A 19646-nucleotide genomic window follows, 5' to 3' on the forward strand; every position below is an offset into this window, starting at 1 on the left:
AGTGTGCACTTACCAATTTAAAGGGGTTACTCCATACAGTGGCAGAAGTCTAGAACGAGAGGACGGCTCATTACACCCCCTTGTGGCCACACCCAAATGTTTATAAACAGCTTGAAAGTTTTTGGATGGAGATGGAGATTTAGATTTCAGAAGGGCCAATAGCAAAAGATGTTCAGTTCAGTGTGATCGTTAGGACCAGTTTTTAATACATGGAAAACTCTACTTTTGTAAATCAAACATATGTGATATATATATATATATATATATATATATATATATATATATTCCTGTTTACAATGGACTTTTCTTCTTTTCCACTTTCTAAAAATATTAAAGTACAATGAGATACTACCACACATTGATTAGTATGTCCACTATCCAAGAAACAGAAAATAACGAGTGCTGTTGAGGATATGAAAAAATTGAAACCCTTGTGCACTATTGGTGGTAGTGTAAAATGGTCCGTATGGTGGGTACTCAAATAACAACAACAACAAAAAGAATTACCATATGACCTATAAATCTGGGTATATACCCAATTAAAATCAAGGTTATAAGAAATTTATACAACCATGTTCATAGCAACATCATGCATAATAGCCAAAAGGTAGCAGCAACACATATGTCCATTAACAGAAGAATGGTAAACAAAGTGTGGCATATGCTTACAATAGAATATTATCCAGCTTTAAAAAGGAAAAAATTCTGACATATGCAGCAACATGAATGAACCTTATGCTAAGTCAAATAAGCCAGCCACAAAAGGGCAAACATTATATGAATCCACTTATGTGAGGTACCTATAGTAATCAAATTCTCAGAGATGAAAATAGAATGTTGGTTGCCAGGAGCTGGGTTAAGGAGAGGTTCAGGAATGATTATTTAATGGGTATAGAGTTTCAGTTTTGGAAGTAAAATATTTTCTAGGTTAATATATTCTTTAACTAGAATATGTACTGAGGGAGAAGCATACTTGTCTTCTTTTCACAGACAAAAGATGGAGAATACAGTGCATTTATTGTCATTATATTTAAACACATGAACAAATTATTTCATCAAACAGGCTGGAATTAAATGAAATCATATCTCAAAAGTAAAAAATAAACAAAGATAAAGAAAACTTGATGAGGTAGCAGAGACAGATCTGGAGGAAAGATTTTTCCATAAATTGAATGAATTAGTAACACAACACTATGGTGAAACTATATCTTACACAAAGACATGCCCGATTAATTTTTAATAAAACTATCATTTCTAGTAGATATGTCAACATTATTTTATTTTCATTTATTCATTCCAGAAACATTTACTGAGTGCTAACTACATGCTAATTGCTGTGGATACTGAGATAAAAGACACAGTAACTGTCCTCATATATTTTGAAGATGAAGAAGTTGGCTGTCATGAATAGTGCAACAATGAAGATGAGTACATAATAATCATGAATAGAATGTTGGCAGAAATGTGAGCAGTGAAAGTCATTCTGATGAGGTCTCATACAGAAATGAGGAATATGGTACAGGCATGGAGGAAAGGCAACCCTAGTTATAAAGCAGCGAAGGACTTAGCTGAATGGTGTTTGTGTTCTAATATTTTTTGGAAAATATAGTTTGTAAGAGATGAAACTGGATATTCAGTTCAGGAAATTTCTAAGCAAAGTGTTGAAGGAGCAGCCTAATTCCTTCTTCCTTCTTATAGTAAAATACAAGAAGAGAGAAATGAATTGAAGAAGGAATTGTGAAGCAAAAAAGAGCTGAGACCGGTTTGGCTCAATGGATAGAGCGTCAGCTTGGGGACTGAAGGGTCCCGGGTTCGATTCCGGTCAAGGGCATGTATCTTGGTTGTGGGCATATCCCCAGTAGGGGGTGTGCAAGAGGCAGCTGATCGATGACTCTCTCTCATCGATGTTTCTAACTATTCTCTCTCCCTTCCTCTCTGTATAAAATCAATAAAATATATTTTAAAAAAAAGAAATTAAGGATTTGGAAAATTTTCAGCTTGTCCATATTGCAAAACAATAGAACATGTTCCTAAGTGAATATGAAGTTATTGTGGCCAACTATTTTGTAAGGCGAATAATTTGTGAACCAATCGGTCATCTAAACAGAAGCCAGGATTGGGATTATCAGCAGAAATACTGCCACCTGAGACTGAAAAAAATAAAGAAAATGATTCAAAATGAAGGAAGTATGAACATCATTACTCTTCAGGAAAAAGGAAGAAGGACCCCAAAGGCAATTTCAGAGATTGTTAGGGCTGCTGCTCCCACCACAGAACTAGAGTCTAAGGGACAAGGTTGCCTCTATCTTGGTTCAAAGGGCAGTACCACCACCCAGAAGAATGTCACGTAGGTCAGCTATTATAGAACATAGCATGGGTAGCACTTCAAGGGAGCCAAAGGTGCAGGGTTGTCCCATGGGGATGATACCACCACCTCAGTAATTCCTGGAAAAAAAAAAAAATCACTGCCCCTGGTGGGCCAGAAGGCAAAGTACCAAACCAAAGAGGATAATTCTTGAGCCTTAAGATCTAATGAGATTTGCCTCACTAAATTTTGGACTTACTTGGGTCCTGTTACCTCTTCTTTTTACCTATTTTTCCCTTTGGGAATGGTAATGTGTATTCTATGACTGTCCTACCATTGTATTTTGAAGTACATAATTTACCTGGTTTCACAGGTTCATATATGGAAAAGGATTTTTCCTCAAGTCTCACCCATATCTGATGAGACTTCGGACTTTGAGATATAGAGTGATACTAGAATGAGTTAAGACTTTTGGGACTGTTGGGATGAAATCAATATAGTTTGTATGTGAGAAGGACATATACTGGGGGAGTAGCAGGGGTAGAGTGTTATGGGCTGAATGTTTGTGTCTCCCCAATTCCATACATTGAAGCCCTTACCCCCAATGTGATGGTATTTATTTATTTTATTTTAAAAATATATTTTATTGAATTTTTACAGGGAGGAAAAGAGAGGAATAGAGAGTTAGAAACATTGATGAGAGAGAATCATCGATCAGCTGCCTCTTGCACACTCCCTACTGGGGATGTGCCCGCAACCAAGGTACATGCCCTTGACCGGAATCGAACCCGGGACCTTTCAGTCCGCAGACCAACGCTCTACCACTGAGCCAAACCGGTCTCGGCCAATGTGATGGTATTTAAAGACAGGGACCTTTGAGACGTAACTAAAGTTAAATGATAACATGAAAGTAGGGCCCACATAATAGGATTAGTGGCCATATAAAAAGAAGAAGAGACCAGAGCACCCTCTCACAGCCATGGGAGGATTCAGCAAGCCAGGAAGAGAGTTCTCACCAGGAACTAAATCTGCCTACACAATGATTTTAGACTTTCCAGCCTCTAGAACAGTGAAAAATAAATGCCTGCTGTTTAAGTACTAGGTCTATATTATCCTATATAATAAAAACCTACGTGGCATCATGTCCTCGGTTGACATTGTCACAAGAGGGCCACCTAAGATGGCTGTCCTCACTTCGTCACAAGATTGCCACCACAAGATAGCTGGCAGGGGTGGGCAGTTGGGGGCGATTGGGCTGGCAGGGGAGGAAAGTTGGGGCGATCGGGTCAGCAGGGGGAGGGAGTTGGGGGTGATCGGGTCAGCAGGGGAGGGCAGTTGGGGGGGGGGGTGATTGGACCAGCAGGGGAGCAATTAGGTTTCGATCAGGCCGGCAGGAAGTGGTTAGGGAGCTATCAGGCAGGCAAGCAGGCGAGTGGTTAGGAGCCAGCAGTCCTGGATTGTGAGAGGCAGTTGGACATCCCCCAAGGGGCCCCAGATTGGAGAGTGTATGCTGGGCTGAGGACAACACCCCCATGCATGAATTTTGTGCACTGGGCCTCTAGTTTTGTTATAAGAGCCCGAGCTGACTAAGTTAGATTGTTTGGGTCTTTTGTTGTTGAGTTGTAAGAGTTCTTTATATATTCCGGAGCTTAACCCTGTATATGATTTTCAAGTATTTTCTCCTATTTTCTGAGTTGTCTTTTCATTGTTTTTAAAGGCATCATGATTAGGTCTAATTATATTAAAAGTACTTTTTAAAAAATATATATATATATATATTTTATTGATTTTTACACAGAGAGTAATTGAGAGGGATAGAGAGTTAGAAACGTCGATGAGAGAGATACATCGACCAGCTGCCTCTTGCACACCTCCCACTGGGGATGTGCTCGCAACCAAGGTACATGCCCTCACCGGAATCGAACCCGGGACCTTTCAGTTCGCAGGCGGACACTCTATCCATTGAGCCAAACCGGTTTCGGCTATTAAAAGTACTTTTAACTTATGACTTTTCCAATAAATGACATTTGGTGAAAATAAGAGATCATTAATGCAACATCTTCTTTATTATCTGGAACTAGCATTAGTTTAATGATATACTGTTTACTCTTCAATTCCCTACTACAAACCACAACTGAACCCATAAATTGACAAGATGAGTTTAGGCATGCTCAATCAAGAGATGCTAACTCAATGATTGTTCATTCTGTGGTAAGTGATGGAGAATGGCAGAGAAGCAGCCAAATATACAAAAATCAACCTCTTACATATCATCTAGCTACAAGGGGCATTCATTTGACACTCGTGAGAAGTTTATTTGCTTTAAGTCAGACTAAAGCAATTAGAGTTAGAAATAGCTTGGGAAACATACCGTGTAAGAAATTACAACAGAAAGTAAATTTTGATTTTTTAAAATAGGTGCTACTAAATTTTTCTTTTTTCTTATTTTTATACATAATCCTTTTCTTGTGACTAAAAGAAGCCTATAAATACTCTCTGCTAGTCATATTAATGATTTATTAATAACAATTTTTTAAACAGGGGTCTTTGTGATTCTTAATGGCTTAACAATTCAGTGCTGTGAATAGAATAGACTTCACTGCTTCATCATTTTTTGGAACAACAATTATCTCCATAGATGCCAAGCCAATACATAGAGCTTAATATTAACCCAGAGACCTTTAAATTTGGTCTACTAGAAAGTTTAAGAATCTTCTGGAATTCTTTTTCATTCTAATGGAAATAAGATTATGATGCCTCCGGTAAGCCTTCAGCTAAAATTTCTTCTGGTATCTATCAATCTATCTATCTAGACACTTCACTATCAGATATTCCCTAAGCGCCATTAAGCTTTAAGCCAAATTTTTTTGTGATAACCAAAACAGGAAAAATATTGTCAATAACCTTAGTTACTGAGGAAAGGGAACTTTTTATGTTAGGTTGTAGTTTATAAGAGTGAGGTATATATCAACCAACACCTGGTAGTTCATCTTTAAGGAAGCATTTCCTTTAGCCAGCTTCTCCACAATGAGCATGCTTACTGTACCCTTTCCCTGTATCATCCAGAATGGCTCATGTGATTGAGTTCAGAGGACACAAATGTGGTATCATTTAAGTGACCATGTAGAATTTGTGAGGACTTTTTCTTGTGGGAGGGAGAAACAACTTAAACGAGGTAATATAAATGTTGGATGTCTCATACTTCTTGGATATCTCATAATGTTTTTCTTTTAATGGCAGCATAATTTTTTTCTTTTACTGGTACCATATAACAATATGCCCACTATTCCGAGTGAGCGAGTTTCATTGTATTTGAAAGTACTGGGGATGTTACTCAGTATAACCTTTGTATTTAGAAAGTGAAATATTAAGCAGTCTGTAGGAAATGAAAAATATCAAAATGAATGACAAACATAAGTTTAAAGTTGAAGGCTGAAATGTTCTTCAGTTGATATTTTCTTAAAAGTTAAGGAAAGTTAGCTTTTTTATTACTCAAGATAGTTCTGAATACTTGGACCAAAACTAGACCAACAATGGCCTTTCTGCATTTTTAAAAAAGCAATCTAACATTTTTTTTTTTTTTTACTGAGGCATAATTAACATATAAAATTATATTAGTCTCAAGTGTACAACCTAATGCAATCTACCATTTTAATTCTGAGGCAGTAACTGAATTCTTAAAGCAATCCTATTTTGAGAGACCAATTAAGTATTTTGGAAAAGTAGGATAAGCTAATATGAAAAGACTGAAGAAAAATTAGAGAAATGCTATAGGATATGGCCATAGATGTGAAATAAATCAGGCAAAGACAAATACCATATGATTTCACGTATATGTGAAATCTAAAGGACAAAATAAATGAAATAGAAATAGACTCACAGATACAGATACAGAGAACAGACTGACAGTTGACAGAGGGGAGATGGGTTGAGGGGCTGGGTGAAAAGGTGAAGAGATGAAGAAGTACAAATTGGTAATTACGGTACAGAACAGTCACAGAGGTGTAAATTACAGGATAGGGAAGGTAGTCAGTATAATAATAACTATGTATGGGGCCAGGTAGGTACTTGAAATATGGGGGGACCACTCTGCAAAGAACATGATTGTCTAACTACTATGCTATACATCTAAAACTAATACAGGATAATATTAAATGTAAACTGCAATAGAAAAACAACAACAAAAAGAAAAGCTATAGGATATAGAGAATAAACATACCTCCTGGGCTGTGACCGGCATTCCTCCTCTCCACTGTCTGCCTCCTGTATAGACAGGAAAATGAAAAAAAAAAAACAAAAAAAACAACAATTAACAACCTGAGGTCTCATATCACAATATCAACAGTGAAATTTTACTAAGCTTTATATGTAGGAACATCTTTTTCATGCTGTGAACTTGAACTAAATTCTCTATAAAAAACGACTTTAACCCAGGAGGTTGATCTATATTAATAGAAGTTATTCCTGAAGGCAACTTCAAACATAGCCTACAAATTTCATTGATAACAAAGTACTAATCATTGAAGAATTACCTCTAAAAACCAACTCAAGATGCTATATTATTGTTACATATGTTTTTATGCTACTTCAAATTCACAATGACCTATTAATGATTCTGATTCCCAAAGAACAACCTAAACAATGAGCACTACTTCACAAAGTGCTCATTATCAAATCACCATGACCATCAACATAATGGCTATTACTTACTAAGTATTTATAACCGTTAGGCATCTTTCTCAACACTTTGTCCTACTTATTTCTTATAAACTCAAAAGGTTGATGGTCCATATTTTCACTGATTCTAACATATATAACTTAGCATAAATCAATGTGATAAAAAATTACTGAATCATAGTTTGCCTGCAATATTTATTTTTTCTTAGTGGCACATAAAATAGAGTGTGTTATAACCTATGTGTGGGAACCATGCCAGAGTCGTCAGATACTCAAGACCAATTGGAGAGTGAAGGCCTTGTTAGTATCGCCAAGACTACTCTAACATGGGAATCTTAGAATGTTCAAGGCTAAGATGCCATACACAGGTACAAGGACAGCAATTGCACGGTACAATGCTCACATGTACCTTTCTGTAGCCAAAATGATTGATGTAACTATTGGCAAGATGCCTCTTTTTGTCTAAATAGTATTAAAGTAGGTTACTGACCAGCCAGTGTGCTGGGGAGAAAAGGCAGGCACAGAGGATGCAGCTATGATATAAGGCTGGTGCTGCTGCTATACGAACGGGGAAAAGGCTGGGAGAGGTGAGAGGCTGGAGAGGCTACTGAGGCTATAGCTCTAAGGGAGAGCGTAGGTGCCGCTGCTATGTAAGGCAGAAGGTCCAGAGGTAGCATGCAGCTGCTCAGATAATAGCTGTGGGTATAGCTGCCTCTTTGTAGGAAAGATGTATTCACTCATCAGCCAGTGTGTGGCTACCTGTATGGGATTTTGCAGTAAAGAACGCCATCTACCATCCAATGTCCCAAGAAGGTCCAGTGCCTGGCAAAGGGGCTCAGACCCAACAGTTAGTGTGGCAAGTAGCAGAGGCTATGTGAGCCAGGTCCACCAGCCCCACTGGTGAGATCTAGCTGTCCCTCCCTCACTCACACAAACACACACACCACACATCCACACACTCTCTTTCACTCCCTCACTCACTCACTCTCTCTCTCTCTCTCTCTCTCAATGTCCTGCTTAAACTGCCATCTGGGAATCCTCCTGATTTTTTTTTTTTTTAAGAGAGAATGGAAGGGAGAGAAGTAGGAAGAGAGAGAGAGAGAGAGAGAGAGAGAGAGAGAGAGAGAGAGAGAGGGAGAGAGAAGGATTGGTTGCTTCCCACATATACTCCGACCTGGGCCAGGAATGAATGTCCAACTGAGGTAACTGCCCTTGACCAGAAATTGAAGCCATGACCCTCTGATACACAGACTAATACTCTATCCACTGAGCCACACTGGCCAGGCCTGTTATACACATTCTTATACATGTCCTTTGGTCTGCATGCACAAAAATGCCAACAGGATATATACCTAAGAGTGGAATTAGAAAACTGTAGAGTCAGTAAAGGTTCAAATTTATAAGATAGTGACAAATTATTTTCTAAAGTGGCTGTGCTAATTTATATTCCCCCCAAGAAGAAGCGAGAGTTAATTAATGTAAACCCTAGTCAACACTTGGAATCATCAGATATTTTCATTTTTGCCTGTATAGTGTTTATCTCATTATTGTTTTAATTTGCCTTGCCCTCATTACTAATAAGGTTGAACACCCTCTTACATGTTTATGGGCCATTGTTAGCTTCATACCCTTCCCTCATATTTAAGTGAGCAGATCAAAAAGGGGATACTTTAAAAATGAGCAGATTAAAAGGGGGATAATTCAAATTATTTTCAGCTCTTTGTGAATTTTTCTACCAATGAGAATTGTGATGAGAGCATGTAGACAAGTAAAAAGCAAAAACACCCTTGATACTTCCTTAGAGGGCACAAGGGGCCAAAACCAGTTGCATGTACAAAGATGAATAACATTTATTGAGCATCACTATGGGCTTTAAGTAACTTTATATTATTTTATTTAATATATACCAAAACCCTATAGGACTTGTTCAATGTCACCTGGTGAAAGAAATAGACTTACAAGTCCAGGAAGCACAGAGAATACCAAACAAGAGTATCCCAAAGAGGCCCACACCAAGACACAGCATAATTAAAATGGCAAGGGTTACAGCAGGAGAAAGGCAGTTAGTTACCTACAAGGAGCACCCGTATGACTATCAGCTGATTTCTCAACAGAAACTTTACAGGTTCTTTGAACATCCTTTTAACCATTGTTTTAAACTCTATATTTGGGAGATTGCTTGCCTTCATTTCAATCAGGTATTTTTCTATGAATTTCTCCTGTTCCTTCATTTGGGGAATGTTTCTTTGTCTCTCCATTTTGTCTGCCTCTCTGTAATTGTTTCTATGTATTAGGTAGATCTGTGATGCCTCCTGGTCTCGGTATCATGGCCTTGTATGAATATCTTGTGGGGCTCAATGGCACAGTCTCCCTGATCATCTGAGATAGGTGCTCCAGGAATGTCCCTTGTGTGGGTTATGTGAACCTTCCTGTTGTAGTTGAATCTTGATTGCTGTTGACACATCTGTGGGTAAGATTGACTTGGTCTGACTAACCATGAGGATCAAACCCATGCAGAAGAATTTGCCCCAGCAGGGTCTGGTGCCTGCAGAAATCTCCCTTTGGGTGTGCCACTTTTGATCTAATTGGGTCATGCTCTGATGTGGTCTGAATCCTACCATTGGGTGTGTTGATTTGGGGGCCTCTTGGAGTGATTCCAGTGCAAATCAATGTAAAGCACATCTGTGACCAGTCCTGGGCTACCTGTTTGGAGCTACAAAGTAATCCAGTTTGTGGCTACCTCTCCTGGGCCTTGGGTGTATGAGGGAAAGGCCAAGCTGCTCTTGACTGATAGGAAGGGTGGAGATGTGAAAAGGGCTGGCCCTATACCCATGTGTAGCAGTTGAGAATCCAGGGGGATATCTCAGCTGGAAAGGTTCCCCCTGAAGTGAGTGGGATCTCAACATCACATGTGAATGGATGTTGCTGGTTAGGCTTGCAAAGGAAAAATGACCCCTGCCCTAGAGCCAACAATTCAGTCTCTCCCTCTTTGAGAGCCTACTAAAAGAGTGGCACTGTGGGCCCAACCTGGCCATAGTCAGCTGACTCCTCTGCAGGGCATGAGCTCAGCAGGTCAGGGCCACTGGGAATTGGGAGGATGGCGACACTGGATCTCCCATAAGTGGGCAGCTGTCAGTCAAATACATGAGGAGGAGGGAGTACTCAGTATCTGACACAGAGTCACACAACTCAGTATCTGATACCCTGAGTTCACTCAATGTTATGTGGCTCTGATGCTCTGGGCTGGGGAACCCAATGTGATGTTGAGATCCCACTCACCTCAGGCAAAGCCTTTACAGTGTTCACAGGAACAAATCAGCTTTGAGTCTGATCTTGAAGGAAGAAAAAGATGTGAAGAGGCACAGAGACTGACAAGCATTTGAGATATAAGCAAGAGGAAAGAACAACAGGAATATGTTTGATACAAAGATAAGTTGTTGCTGACAGGCTTCTACGCCTGATCCCATGGGGAAGCAAAGGAAGGTATTTATTGGCATCTTAGAAAAGGGAATAAAACTATAAATTGTTGATTTGGTAGCAATAACACACTCTTTAAGGAAACAGTGGCTTCAACTTGGAAAGCCAATCAAGAAAAATTGGTTACTTTTTCTAAAGCCAGTAGACACTGGTTAACCACAGATATCCACTAGAGGGCAGACAAGTCAAAGTTTACACTTTGGTTGAACTGGAGAAACTGCAGCAATAGATGACATTAAGCATACAAGAGAAAACTTCACATGTTTAAAGAGTATTTTCAGGGCCTTTAACCTTGACCAGATCCTTAAGCTAGCAGGCAAATATTTCATAGAATAAATTTATGTGGTACAAAATGTTTTTTAATTGCAAAGTGGAGCAGTGGAAAAGTTATACTTTAGGAATCTGGCTTAGCTGACTGGCACAGTGCTTTTACATGACAAGCATACCTGGAATGCCAACAGAAGCAATCATCACTGGTTACCTTTCCTCAATCTTCCCCACCCATCTCAGGCACATTATAATCACACACAAGGTAACAGCTCACAATGTATATACTATCTGAACCTTAATTTCAATCTAAGTTCTCCTTTTGGTCAACTGGGGAAAGGCTTGGTTTTAAGGACTCATTTCTCTTTAATGTCAGAGTGAGGTGAGGTATTAGGTAGAGAGGTTCTTATTTGTGCAGTTTCCTCAGCAGACCAATGAGCTGACAGATGAGGATGTTGGTGGAAGTCCTCAGATCTCAATAACTAGGACCCAGCATAAATATTAACATCAAAATAAAAGAGTTGAGAATCCCATCGGATTTTTTAGATACTAAGGCTAGATTTGCAAAGCACCATAAATACTTTTTGTTTTGATGTCTGGAAAAATGTCATTAAAGGTGCAAGGGCAACCCTATCTAGTAGGTTGACTTTCTGTCGTTAGCTAAAAGTAGTTTTCTTCCATTCTTGACAAATGTTAGTATCATAAGCATTTTATTTCTCCTTGGAAAATGACAACATTTAGTTTCAAATATTAAGTACTTCAACTGCAGGTGAATTTTGCTATACTTAAATGCTTGTAATATTTCTAACAAGCTAGGCCATCTTGTCTCTAAGACTTTGCTCTGTTGTTCTCTGTCTAGAATAAACTTCTACTCATCCTTCAGATTGTAGTTTAAGATGTCCCTTTCTCCAGAGGTCTCCTTTGTGAGTAGTGTGCTCTTTTCAAGAGCAGCCATACAGTTGTCTACTGGAGAAATTTTCACACTACCTGTTTACTTGTTGGTCTCCTAGAAGGCAGGAACTATATCTTAATCACCACAACATCCCAGCATTCAACAATGCTCAATAAATATTTGTTGAATGAATGACTAACATAAAAGAGAGGTCAATATAGTGGGACAGATTCTAACCAAGGTGTTTCATTTTCTATAAATTCTATACAATTCACATATTTACTTTTTAATATCTTCACATGGTTGAGTGGATGTTTTTATGTAACCAGACATTTTAAAACATGACAAATATTAAAAATAAAAGTGTATACACAGAGAGGGAGGAAAATATTAAAAAGTTAAAGTCCAATGATAAACTGAGAAAAACATTTTTACCATATATAAAATAATGGAATGTCTCAATAAATTAGGGGTGTCGAACTCAATCAGAGAAGGGGCCAAAATCTAAAATCCAGCCTAAATCGCGGGCCGAATGGTTTACTGAACAGTCATAAACTGACAATGTCATAAACTGACAGCGGAGTGCAGTGATGACAGCGCGGTGCGGGCCACATTGCAAGGCCTGGCGGGCTGGATTTGGCCCGCGGGCCTTGTGTTTGACACATGTGCAATAAATAAAGCATTCCTGGAATCAATAAGAAAAAAGCAAACACCCCAATAGAAAAATGGGCAAAGACTAGGAGCTGAAAATTCACAAAAGAGAGAGAAATGGACTGAAAAGGAAGTAAAAGTGTGGTTTTACTTGAAATAAAAACAAAATTCAAATAAAGATGCTGTACTATATTTTCCTATGAAATTATTTAAAGTAAAACATAATAATGTGCAATACTGACTGCCAATGGATCAAAAAGGCACAATCATTTTCATAATCTGTATCAAGAGCTTTAGAATTGGGTTATATATATGTATTTTTATTTTAGAAAAAGGAAGGGAGAGAAACATAAGACATAAAAACATAAGACATAAAAACATAAAGAGAAAGGGATAGAAACATAAAAACACCGATCAGTTCCATTCCAACCGGGGATGGAACCTGCAACCTCTTGATGTACAGACGACACTCCAACCAATTGAGCCACACCAGCCAGGGCAGAATTGGGTCATATTTTTTACTTTATAATTTTATGTCTAGAAATACATTCTAGTACAAGATGACAGAAGATTTCACCAAGGATTTATGTACAAGGATACTGAATGCAGATGATTATTTAGCAAACAATTTTTTAGCTATCTTAATGTAGAAAGACAGGAAAAGCTGAGTAAATGAAAAACTGCTCATAAGAAAATTTTATTAAGCCATTCGTTTATATTGTCTACTTAAAATAAGAACATGATCATGTATTACAATCAGAAAAAAAAATTATAAATATGAAGTAGAGACATAGGAGAAATATACAAATTCCTATACTTTTTCTTTTCTTAATTAGATGTCTTCTGAGACATTAAGTAGAAGATTACACATATCATCTGACCAGTGTTTTAAAAGAGACATAAAAGCTACTTGCAGATGGCTAACTGAATAAATGACATACTCTCTTTCCTACCTCTTTGAACAGCAGCTCCTAAACTCCTGCTATAGCCATGTGAACTCAGTTCAAGCTCACAACTTTTTCTATCCTATTCAATGTTCTTTTTCTCTATAGCAGTGCTTTTTAAACTGGGCTGCAAGGAACCCAAGATCATGCCTCAGTGTGGTAAGAATTTTTGAAACCAGAGGATGAATAATAAAGCATATTCCTCGAGCATCGATTTTACCTGATGGAAAGTAATATTTTTATAGTAACAGGGATACAAATACATAAACATTTGCATGAAATTTAAAATAAACCATAAGAACTCAAACAAGTTTCAGCCTTGTAATAGGCTCCTTTAAAATCTACATGCCCAGACTGTCAGGGGTTCCTTATTTACTCTCCTCTGCTGTTAGAGAAACTTTTGGTGGAAAGATTTGAAGAGCCCTATAGAGGGCTGCTGTATGTAACTTTCTAAGTGAAATAAGCCAGTCAGAGAAAGATAAGTATCACATGATCTCAGCCATATGTGGAATCTAATGAACAAAATAAACTAATGTACAAAATAGATCCAGAGACACAGAAGCATGGAACAGTCTGTAGAATCTCAGAGGGAAGGGTGGGAAGAGATCTACCAAAGAAGTTGTATGCATATATGCATAAACTGTGGACCCAGACAATAGGGTGGTGAAGGCTTGGGGTGAGGCGAAGGGAGGTGGGTGTTTGGAGTTGGTGGGGACAGGCTAGAAGGGGCCAATGGTGAGGTGGGGAGGAAAGGAGATATATGTAATACTTTCAATAATAAAGATTTTTTAAAAATCTACAGAAAACCAATAAAGTTAAGCCTATGCTTAATATTGAACAATTATGATACAAATTCTGGAGGGTATGAGGGGTTAACATGTATGCAAAGAAGACCAAATGCTTATGATGATCTAATTTTTTGACCTACCTGTAAAAATATAGAGATGTCATTTAACTTAATTTGGCTTCCATAAACAAAACACTGAAAAACAAGTGCTGAAAATGTTGATTCAGTATTTTAAACTAATAAAGAAACAAACACAAAGCCTCCAAGCTTACTTGAAGTGAAACATAGATAATGAAGGAAAAAATAAGAAGTTATAAATCAGAACTTGATCTAATTCTAATGTAAGTTATGCCTAGCTAGTGATCCCTGCTAACTCACTGAACATCACAAAGAGACCAATTATTAATAGTCTTCCACAGTTAAAACACTCTTTGCTTATATAAATAATAGATTAAAAAATTTGGCAACTTAAGGTAGGAAAACTTTAATTACACTCATAGTACCTGTTAACCTTGAAAACACACAAACTCTAATAGAACAAGACAGAATCTCCCACACTAATATAAATCTAATGAGAACTGCATGAATATAAAATATTGTTTGAGAAAGGTAAAATATTTATGAGAAAGAAGCACTCAATCATCTGAATATCTCCTCCAATTTGTTGAAAATCAGTATCATGTATTGTCAATTTTTAGACTATCCAATTCACCTCAGGAACTCTTCAGCTAGTCACTCATTTAAGTATCCATTGTTTTTCATTAACTGAAAACAATAATGTCTCCTCATATTTTCCTCCAGTCTCACTTTTACTTCCATATGGCTCCTACCTACCTTTCCCTTCCATTTTGCACAAACCTTAAGGCATTTTCTCCTTGGTCTTCTTTGAAATTTTATATCTTGAGATAACTTTAGAAAATATTTATGTTCTAAACTCTGAAAAAATATTAACACATCCCTCCCTGCCACATCCTCACCAATTAACAGTCTAGGACAGAAGAAATTGTTATAACCAACATTTTAATACAATCCTTTTCTTCAGCCACCCTAATGGAGTTCAGAATATACTTCGTCATTGATGCTTACACTCATTAGAATTTTGACAATCAAGACAAATTACAGAAAGCCTATGATAATATAGATTATTTTGCTACATATCCTATATTATCTATTAATAATATATCCTTAATATTATATCTAGATTTGCCCCCCGCTCCAAACTGAATTGAACTGGGGAGGAAAAGGGAGAAAAAAGGTAAACAACAAAAGCCAAGATGAGTATACCTGATTTATAGATTCTAATATAAGTGAGCTAAACTTTAAAAACATCCATCCTCGTTGTCATTTAAATATTTCTGCTTAAGGAACTAGTACAATCACAATATGGATTATTTGCATAAATTCAAAGAACCAATAATAGGCACCATCAATTCCATAAAAATGCAATTTCTAGAAGCAAAAGTAGATATAAAAAGGAATTCCCCAAACAACATTCTGCTCAGCAAACACTTTTGAGCAACTACCAGGAAATATTTATTACTTGCCTCATTTCCTACATAACTTTCCTGATAAACAATGCCTTTAATATCTCATGAAAAGAATAACCAAGACTACTATTCAATGTTGGTAAAATGAAACATTACACAGTACTGTTTCATATAACTTAAAGTCAACCAAAATTGGAGTAAAATAGTAGCTATAAAGTATACTGTAGATTTAAAAAAATCTTTCAAACTATCAAAACGAATTGAGATGACACACAAAATGCTTTCATGCTATATTTTCTACAAGATCTTAGAGGACAACAATTTTAAAAATTAAGCTTTGAAGAAAACCCATAGTGGCTTTAGTTATATCTATGTGTATTATGTGAACACATATGCATAGTCACTATCAATCTCAGGTAAGTGACTTGTGTCATGCGACTGAGTTTTTATAAAGTGATAATTTCCATACCTTTGAGAAGTCGCAGAATTGAATACTCAGTATGTTCAATCCAAATGGATAGTAAGCAAGATAGCTATCTGGGACAATTATGAAAGCTATGTAATATATCCAGATCTAATCCTAGCCTTTAGAGCAACTGCATTGCATGGATAACTTAATAATCAATGCTGAGATCAAAAATACTTTTTCCTTGGCCTATGTAAGTGAAGAGTTTAAAAACAGTTTCACATAAGTAAAATCTATGAAATATTAGAAAAATTTTCTGGTGAAGTAAAGCAAACCCACTTTTTAAACCATTCTACTTTACATGAACTAAGTCTCATCATATTTTCATACTGGAGGTTTGAGCAAACTAATTCAAAAGACATCGTTATTGCCTTCATATTGGTTAATAAAGACCAATGACAATAATAGTGATATGAATAATGTAAGATAAAATAAATGTAAACTAAAGGGTATATACAGGTTGTAAATATAAAATGTTTCTCTATTACTCAGCACTCTTAGATTTCTTCAAAATGAATCCACTATAGAAAGATGGGACATGATCCTTCAGATTGACATGGCCATTTATTAGAGAAATATCTCTTTTTTTAAAAAAATAGTTTTATTTCAAAGAGAAAGGGAGAGACAGAAATAAAAACATTAATGATAAGAGAGAATCATCAATTGGCTGCCTCCTGCACACCACCTACTAGGAATTGAGTCTGCAACTGCGACATGTGTCCTGAATGGGAACTGAACCATGACCTCCTGGTTCATAGGTTGACGCACCTTCTTTACATTCCTCAGGTCCTAACACTCCATACTGGGCCGCCCCTCAATCCTTGTTCCCCAGAGAGACTCCCTTCTCATACTATTCAGGGTCCAACAATTGGCTTCCAGGCATCTCTCCTGTGCATATGACCTCCTTATCCTGCTTGGGCTCCAAAATCCCAGCCACACTGGGCCTTGGTGCTCACCCAAAGACACCTATCGTGCCCAGTCCCATCTAATGACTTTTGTATTGAATTGTTAAAGAAGGGAAAGAAAGGTGTTTTATTTTTTAATGCTTCAATTATAAATATAAGTAAAGACAATCACATTTATCTAACAAATATTTACCAAGCTTCAACTATGCCCAGTGGAACTATGCAGCTCTCCAAGAGCCTTTTCCACTCTGAGAAACCCAGAATATCTCTACAGGATGTTTTTCAGTCTCAAGTAGTAACAATAATCCACCAAAAAATGGCTTAAGGGCCTGGCTGGGTAGCTCAGTTGGTTAGAGTGTCGTCCTGATACACCAAGATTATAGGTTTGATCCCTGGTCAGGGCACACACAAGAAGCAACCAATGAATGCATAAATAAATGGAACAATAATCAATGTTTTTCTCTCAAATAAATTTTTAAAAATTCTATAAATGGCTTAAATAAGAAAAAGTATCATTTTGATTAATTCAGTAGCTGAACTTTACCAAGAATGCCATTTTCCCCATCTTTTTGTTCTGCTATCCTAATTGTGTCAGCATTGCTCTTAGGCTTAATATGGTCCCAAGATGACAGCCACATTCAAGGTCCATTACATATATATCCAACAACAGTCCAGCTGAAGTAAACAGTTCTGCCCTATGTCTCTTAAGTAAAATGAAAAATGTCCCAGAAACCTCCTGCATCCCAGACCCCAGCCTCCTTCTCATTTCACTGTTCTCAACTGGATCACATGCTCATGCTTAAGCCAACTGCTGGCAATGGAGTGTCAGGCTCTGATCGGATGTTACATGAAACAACAAATAACCTTTATTTTCAATAACAAATAACCTTTATTTTCCTATTTAAGCCAGTTTCTATTATCCTCAAATAAGAGCCCTGATAAATACATTATGTACCACATTTTCCCATGTGCACACAGTCAGAGGTGACACAGGAAAATAGGTAGAAATTCCATTTTATAGGTAGAAATGTTAAAGTACCAAAATGTGCTCTGCCCATGTTGCACCTCACACAAGCTGGAGAATACAACACAGATATTAAAGATCTCATATATATATATATATATATATATATATATATATATATATATATATAGTTTAAACTATATATATAGTTTATATATATATATATATATATATATATAGTTTAAACTATATATATATAGTTTAAAAACCATTGATTTTAGAGAAAGAGAGTAAAACATCAATTTGTTGTTCCACTTATTTATGCATTCATTGGTTGCTTCTTTTATGTGCCCTGACCAGGGATTGAACCCTCAACCTTGGTGTATCAGGACAATGCTCTAACCAACTGAGCCACTTGGTCAGGGCCTTATATAGTTTTGTTTTTGTTTTTTAAAGTAAAATTTTCCCTAAAATTTCAGAAGAAATTTTATAAATCTGCCTTTGAAGTAGAGAATGAAGGTTGAGGGAAGGAGAAGAGTGGCATAAACAAATGGCACTGCCTCCGATAGGCATAGCTCAAAGGGTATGTTCATGGCTACAGAGCTCACTGCTGCCTTTATTATACACTCACTTTGCAGACTACAGGCACCTTCCTTAATGGTTATCTTCCCAAAACTATAATTTCAAGGCCTCCATATTGACACTTACATGGCTGTAAATCAGACTTTTGTTCTTGAACCATTTCCTCCTACCTGTCAGGTTTCTCTATTTTCAGATACCAAGACCTGGTTAGGGAGATGTCATTATTGTTTTGGCCACATAAGATAAATTGTCATGGGCAAGACTAGAGTGCTTACATCGTGTCTGAGTTATAAACACCTGTCATTATAGACTTTGTCCTGCCACATAATATGAAACAAGGCAACTATCATTTGGTCAGAGATTACAGCCCTAAAAGCATGGAACCAGGAAACACTGCTATTTACTTCCAGCCTATAGCATAATACTGAACTAGAACTGAATCACATATATAAAACATTTAATATTTTCATACTGTGGAAATTAGGGTTTTTAGATGTTATACTAAAATATTTTTCACCTGAAATATTTAGAATATTTTAATATAGAAAAATGTATTTCACACATGTATCAATCAGATGGGATGCAATAAGCATAGACATGGATCTATGAACATATGACCATCCCAGTGGTAGAAAAGCAGGGCCAAATGACTGTCAGCCCCACCAGAATCACATGGAGTAGAGCAGATAAGCTCCCCCCCAAAAAGCAGACCATACTAGAAAAATAGCAGCTATATAAACTCACATAGTCTTGGCTTTCATATTACAAACTAGAGGCCCAGTGCATGAAAATACATGCACTGGAGGGGGAAATCCCTCAGTCTGGCCTTCCCCCTCTCACAGTCTGGGAGCCCTCAGAGGCGGGAGGTGACCTGGCTATTAGGGGAAGGCAATGCCCCCATCATAGCTCTGCTGTTGCCTCTGCCAGCAGCGCAAACCTCAGCCGGCCCTAGTTACCTGAGCCTTGGGTGGTCTTGGGCAGCCTGGCAGTTGCCATCTGAGGTTTGCCTATGCCTCTAGCCGGCCTTGGGTGGCTAGGGGACTGAGAGAATTGGGGGACTAAGGAGGCAGGTGCACAGAGCGGCCAGACCCACCTGGGGGCAGGCCAAGCAGTGCTGCGTGCCTGCTGCCCCAGTGGGGCTGAGCGCCGCCATCTTGTGGCTATGGGCACTGCCATCTTTGAGGGTGTGACAGTCAATTAGCATATTCCCTCCTTATTGGCTGTGGAGGCCACCATCTTTGT

General features: G+C 37.6%; 1 protein-coding gene across 3 annotated transcripts in view; it reads right to left on the bottom strand.

Annotated features, from left to right (window-relative positions):
* Positions 1 to 19646, bottom strand: part of SSH2 (slingshot protein phosphatase 2) — a 209607-nt gene that overhangs the window by 119513 nt on the left and 70448 nt on the right. For all 3 annotated transcript variants that reach the window (XM_084862830.1, XM_084862829.1, XM_084862833.1), the window contains one exon: positions 6525 to 6568. In XM_084862830.1, the coding sequence (XP_084718956.1) occupies positions 6525 to 6568 (44 nt within the window). The remainder of the gene's footprint in view (positions 1 to 6524; positions 6569 to 19646) is intronic.

Source organism: Pipistrellus hanaki, assembly GCF_964339955.1.
Source record: "Pipistrellus hanaki genome assembly, chromosome: 16".
Lineage (NCBI taxonomy): Eukaryota > Metazoa > Chordata > Mammalia > Chiroptera > Vespertilionidae > Pipistrellus > Pipistrellus hanaki.